The 10,622-nt window shown below is 43.7% G+C and overlaps 1 protein-coding gene across 3 annotated transcripts in view; it reads left to right on the top strand.

Annotated features, from left to right (window-relative positions):
* Arhgap36 (Rho GTPase activating protein 36) overlaps positions 1 to 9,989 on the top strand; it is a 29,276-nt gene extending 19,287 nt beyond the window's left edge. The window contains exons 2-13 of one of the 3 annotated variants that reach the window (XM_050131307.1): positions 3,082 to 3,240; positions 4,436 to 4,501; positions 4,969 to 5,195; positions 5,423 to 5,615; positions 5,833 to 5,888; positions 6,296 to 6,446; positions 6,972 to 7,120; positions 7,255 to 7,431; positions 7,638 to 7,735; positions 7,861 to 7,964; positions 8,413 to 8,589; positions 8,800 to 9,989. In XM_050131307.1, coding sequence (XP_049987264.1) covers positions 3,082 to 3,240; positions 4,436 to 4,501; positions 4,969 to 5,195; positions 5,423 to 5,615; positions 5,833 to 5,888; positions 6,296 to 6,446; positions 6,972 to 7,120; positions 7,255 to 7,431; positions 7,638 to 7,735; positions 7,861 to 7,964; positions 8,413 to 8,589; positions 8,800 to 8,915 — 1,673 coding nt within the window. In that variant the 3' untranslated portion in view covers positions 8,916 to 9,989. Of the gene's footprint in view, positions 1 to 2,987; positions 3,241 to 4,435; positions 4,502 to 4,968; positions 5,196 to 5,422; positions 5,616 to 5,832; positions 5,889 to 6,295; positions 6,447 to 6,971; positions 7,121 to 7,254; positions 7,432 to 7,637; positions 7,736 to 7,860; positions 7,965 to 8,412; positions 8,590 to 8,799 lie in introns of those variants that run through there. The other 2 variants (XM_050131309.1, XM_050131308.1) reach the window with 2 other exon arrangements.
* Positions 9,990 to 10,622: the final 633 nt, after the last annotated feature.

Consider the following 10,622-nt stretch of genomic DNA (forward strand, 5'->3'; position numbering starts at 1 on the left):
AAAAAAAAAAAACAAACCCTTGTTTTCGTGCCTGTTCCTTAGTGCTAAAGCCTGTTTATCCCTTCCTGTGTTTCCTCTTTGCTTCTTTTGGGGGCATTCTGGTCTTGCTAGCTCTGCTACAGTCTCTGGGCCTACTTAGAATCTGAGAGGGTTGAAGGTACATAAGATGGAGTCAATTTGGTTGGCAATACGGCAGACTATGACTGTTGTTAAGTTCAGCCCTGTATGCTCAAGCAGAGAGGCAATGACAAACGGTTTATTGTAAGGCCTTTGATTTCCTTTGGAATTGTAAGCATCTAGGCTGACTCATCTCTACAAGGCTCTCTCTCTCTCTCTCTCTCTCTCTCTCTCTCTCTCTCTCTCCCTCTCCTTTTCTGGCTGATGATGATTTGAGGCTTCACTGTTTTGTTTTCACTTTTTTTTTGAGGAGGGGAGGGATTTATTTTCATCTTGTATTTTTGGGGAAAGAACCAGCTCTGCTCTTTGCGTGAACAGCTCTGGTAAGCATCAGGAAGAAATAGCTGCAACTCCAAGAGAGGTACAAAGATGTTTGGACTGGAATAAGGGGGGGGGGGACTGGGAGATTAGAAATTTGAAACCAAAGTTAGACTGTGTGACAAGATGAGACCCTCATTTGATAGTGTTTAGGTTTGTTATTGTTGGTGGGGCTTCCTAGAAGTTCAGTCTGAATTGCACTTAAATGCATGTGCCTTTGGCTTAAATGGTCACATTTGACTGTTTTTTGGTGGTCGAGTTTAGGTTCATACCTTGGGTTCAGGGTATGTGCTTTGCAGTTGAACGAGCTTTAGAATCTGTGGGCTTTCATCTTGGCTTCATCTCAACGCCAAGAAACCAGCCTTCATTCTTTCTCAGGCTGGGTCTCAGTTATCCAGCAGCGTTTCTGGTATCTATGGCTTGCTATTAAGGTAAGTGAGTAAAAGAGAATTTTGTTGATAAAACTCAAGAAGTATGTTTTCTTCATAGATTCTATAGCTCATTTATTTAGACTACTGCATGATAAATACTCTTCTTTGTCAAAAATCACGTAATCTGATCTTTGAATTTTAAGCTGCCCTCAGGATAATATATAGAACATATTTGTAAACCCTCAGATGAGAAGAAAGCTTAGAAAATTGGTATGAGGTTACTTTCTTTGGTCAAAAGGCTTAGTTCCCCATGTCCCAAATTACTTTCTCTAACTGAAACTAGCCTTAAACGCATCCACAGAAACCATAAATGTGGAAGGTATCTTAAATTTTCCCTTTCCATTCAAATTAATTTTGCCCTAAATCTTGTCATTTCCATGCAGGATATCTGATATATGTAACCAATCCTTTGCCCCTTAGCTGATTTACTTGCTTCAGGCTTTCTACTCAAACTAGAGTTTTCATGGTTCTTTGTGATTTTTCATTTACAGCTATGACTCTGTCACTTCCTGCTTAAAACCCTGTAGTGGTACCCTATTACCTGGAGAAAAAAAAGTCCACCTTTTTAACATGGCATTATAGGGCCTTTCATGATTTATCTTCTTCCAGCTTCTGTATATTGCTTTAGATAGATATCAATCTTTCTTTCATCTCTTTGTCTTTGCACAAACTGTTATCTTTCTGTCTCTGTCTCTGTCTCTGTCTCTGTCTCTGTCTCTCTCCTCTGTCTTCTTCCCCCTCCCCTTGACCCTGTCTCCAGGCAGACTTAGGTATTTTCTCCTTTCTGTTCTCACAGTTCTTTGTTTATACCTTTGCCAGCTGCCGTATCAAAAGGTTTTATAAACTGTTGCTAGCCTGTCTATGGCTTTCACTGCACTGTACAGTCTTTTATGAAAGGAGCAGTATCACAGTGGGCAGCAAATACAGATTTGTTTTTTTTCTTTTAATAAATGACTGAAAGAAAAAATGAGTAACAGAGGATGTGAGAAAAGATGCTATGTAGGGTCCAGGGAGGGCTCCACTGAGGGGTGTGAAGCCTGAGCACAGCATCAGTTAGAGCCATGGAGGAAGGACATCTAAAAACACTTTTGTCATTACATTAAGACAAACTTTACTGTGATCACTAATTCTGTTTAGAGTCTCACTAGAGGTGATCTAGAGATGAAGTTTATTTTCATAAAAGTTGATTCCCCTCCCCCAGGGAATGCAACACAATCAGATTTATTAAATCAGATTTATTAAATCAGAGAAAAAGTAAAAGCAAACAAAATACTGCCACTAAAGACTATTTGTTAGAATTTAAGGGAATATTTTTAGTGTTTTGTGCATGTTTTTCTTTACATAGAGGTGATCATAACTTCTGCATTTTGTATTTGTTGTTGAAAATCTCTTTATAAGCATCAATATATGGTTGCATCATTTTCCATGCTATTTATTACATAATCTATATAACTAACCTCATTACTGGGCTAGTTTTTTTTTTATTGGATGGTTCATTTATATATGATGTTTCCTGTCTGTAGCAAGATTTCATTAGAATAGATTCCTCGAAGGGAAATTACTAGGTCAAAAGGTCTGGGGACAAATTTTGGCTTCAGATCCATGTGTCCAGTTTGTCTTCTGAAAGAGTTATTTAAACTTAAAATGCTCCCAGCTTGGGTAGATGCCTCCTCTCTATCTAACCCAGACAGCTTTAGGGCATCATCATGAAAAGAAAAATTATCAGTGCTCTAATTAGTTAATAGAAAATATTATGTTTTATTGTTGTATCAAAGTGCTTTGAAAAAAAAATACAAGATTACTTGGTTTTTAAAAACCTGTTTTTTTATTTTTGTTAGTTTTTTTCCTCTTTTCTGAACTGCCTATCAGTTCAGAGCTGTTTTTTTTTTCCAGTTGCGTTTGCTTCTCCTACTCCTCTTGAATAAGCTAGTAGAGACAGCCCAGCTTGAGAGTGAAGCCACCTCCCAGTTTTCCCTCCCTCTTTACCTCTCCCCCACAGTTCCCTTCAGTAGGTCCAGTGACAGTTGGATGATACAGTCTTGGTTTCCATCTCATTCCAGAATGGGTGGCTGCATCCCTTTTCTGAAGGCAGCAAGGGCACACTGCCCCAAAATCATTCTTCTTTTGCTGTTGTTGTCTGCCTTCATTTATTTAGTGAGCGTCTTGGGAGGAGACCCAGGACAGAACCCGGACGACAGGATGGACGTGGTATCCATACACAGCCTCTCCGAGCTGGAGCGCCTGAAGCTGCAAGAGACTGCTTACCACGAACTCGTGGCCAGACATTTCCTCTCTGAATTCAAGCCGGACAGGGGTAAGCTATACCCGGAGTGTGGCGTCCTCGCTTTCCGGCGAGTAGACCCCCGGGCGGGATGGGGTAGATAGGAGGTCCTGGAGGGTGGGGGCGTCTCATAACGGGGTCCCTGGCCCCCCGGGAACGGAGGAAAAGGGAGTTCAAAACTATCTGTAGAATTTTAGAAGAGACTCCAAAGATTAGTTGAGTAGTCGAAGCCTGGGGTTTTGAGGGGACGGTACGCCCGGTAAGACCGAGGACAGGTGCAGACACTGGGCTCACCAGGTGTAGTGGGAAAATCGGGCAAAGAGGGACCTAGGCTCAAAGGGGACACTTTAAAAGAGGACTGGGACGGGAAGATACTGCTCGGTGGGGAGAGATAGAGACAGTGGGAAAGAGGCAGAGAGAGACGCGCCAACCCCGGTAAAGAGCTGGAAGGCGCCGCGGGCTTGAAATTGGCAGCGGTGCGCTCGGAGCGCAACCCAGCTCTGCTGGCTGCGGGGAAGTCAGGGGACCAGGCACAGGACCGGATCCCAGGGCTCGGGAAATCTCTGTGGTGCGCACAGATTTGACTGCAGGCTATAGGGGAGGTGGGAGATGTGGGAGATGTTCGCGATGCTCGAGGGGCTCTCCCTTAAGACTGGGAAGTGCAGGGGTGGAAGTCATGTTAGCCAGGCGCGCACCTCTGGCGCAGCTTGAACTGGGTGAAGCAAAAAGGCAAGGAGACCCTGCTGGTAGTCATCACTGCGGGGGTTTGGAGCAGAGAAACAGCCAGGTATCGCGGATTCTCTCCCCGCAGCACAAGGAGCCGACGGCAAATCTGCGCGTGAGCGCTTCCGCAGTAACTTGGCGACCCTCACCCATGGTGGCGCTGCAGGCAGAGCCCCTCCCCTCGCCTGTTGCATGATCTGAGCGCCTCTGAGCTTTTGAATTTACGTTTTAAGTGTTGTGCTGAGAAATTATTAGTTCATAATACGATGCATCCAGCTCATTAAACTGGTTAGGTTAAATTTTTGCAATCTTACATGTGCTAGGTAGGACAAATCTTGTTGTCAAGAGGGGAAACAGAGGCTGGGGGAAAGCAAAAACACTTTTCTTGGGCTGGACAGCTTCCCACTCCACCTCCCCACCCTGCAGATCAATTCATTGCGATGTTTTAGTTACTTATCACTTCCTATATGAATGTATATGTCTTTATTTTTTTTCCTTTTCATAGCTCTACCCACCGACCGTCGAAACACCCTGGGGAAGTGGCTTCTGATTCTGAGACGACAGCAGAGGGGTGAGGGGGCTTTTTTCTTTTCCTTGGGAAATAAATAAAAGACAAAATCCCCCCTGGTTGTGTGTCCCTGCATACTGTATTCTTGCTGATGCTTATTGCTTCTGAAGACTCTTCCTCTTCGTCCCAGAAACCCCGCCCCCCCCCAGGGTTGCATCAGAAAATGGAGGAATAACTGCTAGCTCCTGCCTTAGCTTCCCTGTGGATGTACCCCAGATAGATCTCCCTCATTGCTTCAAGGTGGTCAAACACTGGCAAATATAGGCAGGGAAGAGACCTTCAGCTACGTCGGGGTAGCTGAGTAATGTTGAGTCATCTTTAACTATTTCAGGGTCTTGCTTCCCAGGGGGGGGCGCTGTGGGTCTCGGGGGAGGGGTTGATTATTGATGAGTGCTAGGAAGTACCATAAGCCCATGTAGCCCACCTAATACAAATGCTGCGGGTCTTTGACGTTTCTCATTCTTTCCCAGCCAAGTCTCTCAAGACCTTTGGCGTCCGCCTGGAGGAGGCGCTGGTCAATGAAATTACCCGCCGCAAGCACCTTGAACTGACGGCGGCAATGGAGGCTGAAAATGCCACAGGTTCCGGCCATCGGGGAAACGCGGTGCAAAGGATGTTTGGACGCATGCGGCGCTTTTTAGGTCACAGGAGGAATGAGTCCATCCTGCCTACAGAGTTCACTCGCCGTGGTCGTCGAGTGAGTTCAGTCTTAGAGATTTCAGGCAAGGGGACCTTTGTGGAGGGGAGTCAAAGCTTGTGTCCTTATGGTATCCTTATGGTGTGGAGACTGAACAGAAATAGAAGGGGTGGGCTCGTCTTAAACCACAGAGAGATTATCAGATTCTGAATGTCAGGCAGCACTCAGGAAGGTTTCAACGAATGCCCCTTCTCCTCCATTTAAAGATAATCTGGATTTTCCCACAGGGTGCAGTGTCTGCTGATAGCCTGGCTGAACTGGAGGGTGGGGCCCTGCTGATGCGGAAACTACAGCTCTCCCATCTTTCATTTCCTATGGGGCAGCGCCTTCTGGGATCCAAAAGGAAGATGAGCCTCAACCCAATTGTTCCACAAGTCCCCCAGGTTGTTGAGACTTGCTGCAAGTTCATCGAGGAACATGGTAAGGAAGCCATATTACAGTTAAATCAAGGAAGGCTACAACTAAAGGGAAAGGGAAGAATGTTCTAGAAAGGGAGAGAGAGAAGCAAGAAAATGGAGGCTTGAATAGATTTCCCCTGATGTCACTGAAAGTTGGGATGCAACTGCTAAAGGAGAAAAAGGGAAGCAATTGGAAAACAGGGGTCATAGATGCTTAGAACTCTGATCTCTTCTTTCAGGGTTAAGCTCCGTGGGGATTTTCACCATTGAGTACTCCTTCCAGAAAGTGCTTCAGGTAAACTGACTGAATTTGCCTGTTTGTTCTTTAGGTAAGAAAAGGAAGAGAGGAATAAGGGCTCTCTCATAGACATAGGGTAGTAGCATGATTAATGGGGGGAGTAAGATCTTCTTCTTCTTCTTCTTCTTCTTCTTCTTCTTCTTCTTCTTCTTCTTCTTCTTCTTCTTCTTCTTCTTCTTCTTCTTCTTCTTCTTCTTCTTCTTCTGATCTTTCGAGACAGGGTTTCTCCGTAGCTTTTGGTTCATGTCCTGGAACTAGCTCTTGTAGACCAGGCTGGCCTTGAACTCACAGAGACTCCTAGATACATGACATTGCCAGCTAGCCTTTCACTTCTTGAATAACTGTTCAAGACCAAGACTATGGTGGGAAAGGCAGACTTTTTACATATTCTTTTCTCTTTTTAGCTCCGAGATTTATTTGACGGTGGTATTGATATTGAGCTGAATGACAGCGTGAATGTTCATGATGTGGCCGCACTCCTCAAGGATTTTTTCATTGAAATGAAGGACTCCCTGCTGCCTGATGATCTGTACATGTCCTTCCTCCTGACTGCAAGTGAGTCTTCTGCCCCCCCCCCTCCATTGGTGGTGCAAGTAAAAGAAGCAATACACAAATCTAGGGAGCATAATGAGAGAACTCAATCTATAGGAGCTTCATGAATCTAGGGTAGAATGAACATCAGAATATACATACCTCTCCAGAATACGAATTCATTATTTGTTAATGAAAATAAAAGTTAATAAAAACCCTCTCAAGGTTTCTTTCTGTATCTCTTGCTGTTCCCTTATGAATCTATTGCTTGGAAATTTCTCTTAAGCTTCTGGAAGTTGCTAATTGTCCCCTCTCAGGGCAAAGAAGAACCAGACTCTATAGAGATTTGACTTTGACTTTGAGGTTGAGAAGGGCACTTATTTTCAGAGGCCCTGATCTCAGTCAGATGTCTTGGAAGGAAGCAAAAACATGTTTCCTGGGTACTGCCTCCACAATCACCAGCAACCATGAGGCAGAAATGTGTCACCTTTGATATCAGGCTGCTGCCAAGACTAGCTCTCTGAGCCACCCTCATTTTCTTTCCTGTAGCTCTGAAGCCTGAGGATCAGGTTTCTGCCCTGCAACTGCTGGTCTACTTGATGCCGCCCTGCCACAGCGATACCCTTGAACGTCTACTGGAGACACTGCACAAAATCACTGAGCACTGCGAAGACTCCATTGGCCCTGATGGACAGATGGTAAACATTTGTTGGAAAGCATAGTGAAATAATTGGTTGTAAAGTGGGTTAAGAGAGAAAACCAACAATAAAAAAATACATTATCTGGGAAGCTTCTAGTGCTACCTCAAGGTTGATCACACTTCCTTACCTAGGTTCCAGGTAACCGAATGACTTCCAACAACTTGGCCTTGGTGTTTGGAACTGCTCTCCTGAAGAAGGGGAAGGTGGCCAAGAGGGAATCCAGGAAGATAAAGCTGGGGATTGATCACTATGTTGCATCTGCCAATGTGGTCCGTGCCATGATTGATAACTGGGATGTCCTCTTCCAGGTAAGCAGAGTTTTACAATATACTTATTCTACACATTCCTCTTCTGTTCAGAGGATAAGGGAGAGTTCTATATGTATAACCAAGTCCTCTATTCTATAAATTCCTTCCATATCTGCTTATCACATTGCCTTCAGTCCCAAACACCTAATAAAGATGAGTAAAAATGAGAAGGAATATACAGTTAAGGTTACTATTTTTACCTCCAGGTGCCCCCCCATATTCAGAAGCAGGTTGCTAAGCGTGTGTGGAAGTTCAGCCCTGAAGCACTGGATTTTATCAGACGCCGGAAACTGAGGAAGATCCAGTGAGTGTGGTTTTAACTTCTGGGTTGTTTATGTTTAGCCTATAGGACCTACAGAGCCATGCCATCTTGGTTTTAATCAACTTTGGGGCAAACATACTAACTTTTTCAAATTTCTTCCCATTTAGGAGCGCTCGCATAAAGATGGAAGAGGATGCTATGCTTTCTGATCCAGTGGAAAACGTTACTGAAGCCATGGCTGCTGTCCTTGCCCAGCTCCCGTCCTTTGCTGGTCAGTTTCCTTTTAGAGATCAGATCTCTTCTAAAAGTCATGCCCTTCCCAAAGGTCAGTCCCTTGCAGAAGGCTAGGCCCTTCCAGATGACCAGGTCCTTGCTGAAGATGAGCCCTTTGAGGAAGGAAAATGAATCCTCTGAGAATAATATGTCTGTAAATGAAGAGTTAGTATTTGAATATTTCAGGGAGGGAATAGTTTAGGGGAAAGTTCAAGGTCTTGAAATCTCACATTACCTAGATATTCATGGTCCACATCTTGAGGGCATATGAGAGCTTGATGAATAAGGTGATGGTGAGGATGAGGAGGGTGCTGGTAAGAATGATGATGACATCTTAAATTTTGATGGCCTACCTCCCAATGAGGATATTCTAGAACTTGATGAAATCCCAGAACTCATTGAGATCCCAAACTTTGAAGAATTACCTTGGTTTGATGTGGTTCCAGGTCCTGAAGAAACCCCAGATGTGGATGATAACTTGAACTCTGGAGACTACCTGAACTATGACTTTGACGAAGGACAATATTATTATTATAATGAACTGCTGGACATTGCAGAGGTTCCCTATCTTGATGTAGTTCCAAACAAGGAAGATGACAAATCAGACGCTGATGAAATCCCAGGTAATGATGAAACCCCATACAGTAATGAAGTCCCAGATAATATAAATGCCCCAAGTAATGATGAACATGTTAAATGGGAGTAAATTTACTTGCTCTGCCTTTTGGCCTTCTATCGTATTTGAAATTCAAAACTAGGGGTTGGTGTGTTAGGTTGTGTGCAAAGTATAAAGTCCAGAAACATAAGAAGTTAACATTTCTACTATTTTCCAGGTTCCTCTGAGGGGCCCATTGTGCCTCCCAACACTGCCAGCTCCTATGACAATGAGGAAGAAGAGGGTAACCCCCAGGAGAAGGGGGGCAAATCTGGCAAAGGCTTCTCTCCTTAGATCTTTTCCCTCCCTTAAGGTGCTGGACAGGGGAAAGGGGAGGGGGTAGACCTGGAATGCCACAGGAAACATTCAGGAGTCTTGAAGACAAAGACTTGAGGGTAAGAAGGAGTTCCACCTGATGCTCGGGTCAGGATGGGAATTCCAAATACACTGCCAGCCCCATTCCTGGGGATGCTTGGTATCTTCAGCTGGTAAAAGCAGAGATAGTTCTGCATCATGCCCAGGCTCCCTGGTGCTACCTTACTTCTCTTTTACCCCTGATCCAGGCTTTCTCTCACTACAGCCCCCTCCTTTAATTGATGTTACATTTGTGATAAACATCTTTCCCAGAGAAGCTCACAAATCTCGAGGTGCTTTCCCTACCCCCACCCCCAGGGGATTGCATGCTTTTCCTGACTTTCCTATTCTCTTTCCCAGAGCTCACTGGAAAGGCCCTCAAGAGGTGTGTTAGAGCGTTAGGTCAGCCTACAGACAGCTGAAAAACAATTAATGCTAAACTGTGTCACACCAACTCACACATACCCGTGTCCCTGCAGCAATTCCACTGCCTCAGGATTTTACCCCTCAAATTATTTAGACCAATGGCTCGTCAAACAGCCACTCCCAAAATTCTGTGCAGTGTTGCTCATGACATGCCAACAGGGAAATCTCAAGTGTAAACCTAAGTAGCTTTTCTGGGGTCAAAAGTTAGAGGGAAAAAAAGAGATTTTAGTCCTGAACATGCTTTAAAGACAGCGAGTGTTCACACCCTTGTTGTCAGTAAAATAACTAGTTAGGCACAGATATATAGTTCCAAGTAGTCAATGCAACCTGATTACAAACTTTCTTACCTATCGTCTCCATATTTCCTTTATGTAGGACGGTACAAATTTGGGGACTTGCTCTGGTAAAACTCAGATAAGGGTTATGTATGATATCCAAATTATACATGATATTTATGGGTAACAACTGTTAAGATCCTTAGAATGAAGAATGTCTTGTATTGAGGGATAGAAACTGATCATACAATGGATAACAACCACAGAACTCGAAGATTTGTGATTGTTAAAACTTCTCTGGCATTTCATCATTAATAAACATCTGTATTGTGTCAGCAGCATATTCATGGTGTACAGTGTGTTTTTTTCTCTTAGAATTTTGAGGGTGAGTTGGGAAGCTCTAAGTGGTGATTTAAAGGGAAAAATAAGATAAAGAAGAACAATAAAGGGGAGGGGTTGATATGAAAAGAAAACAAGAAGATGACAATATAAAAAGGAGAGAGGATATGGAATAAAAAGGAGAAGTGAATGATATGAGAAGGAGAAGAGGGGATAGGAAATAAAGAAGACAAGATGACATGGGATAAAGAGAATGATGGGGAATAAACAGGGTATGACATAAAATAAAGGGAAAGATGATGTTGGATGAAGAGGAGGAATGATATGGGCTAAAGGAGATGGGTGATGGGGAATAAAGAGGAGATGCTATGAAATAAAGAGGAGAGAGAATGGTTAATAAAGAAGAAGTCATGATATGGGATAAAGACTCAGAGGTGGTGAAGAATAAAGAAGAGGGGATGCCATGGAATATAGGAGGGGATGACATGGTATAAGGGGAAGGGATGATTGTAGATAAAAAGAAAGGGATGACATGGTATAAAGGGGATAGATGACAGTGGATAAGGAAGAGGGTATGATATAGGTAAGGAGGAAAGAAGATAAAAAA

Source organism: Alexandromys fortis, unplaced genomic scaffold (genome assembly GCF_014885135.2).
Source record: "Alexandromys fortis isolate MF-2015 unplaced genomic scaffold, M_Fortis_MF-2015_v1.1 scaffold_314, whole genome shotgun sequence".
Classification (NCBI taxonomy): Eukaryota; Metazoa; Chordata; class Mammalia; order Rodentia; family Cricetidae; genus Alexandromys; species Alexandromys fortis.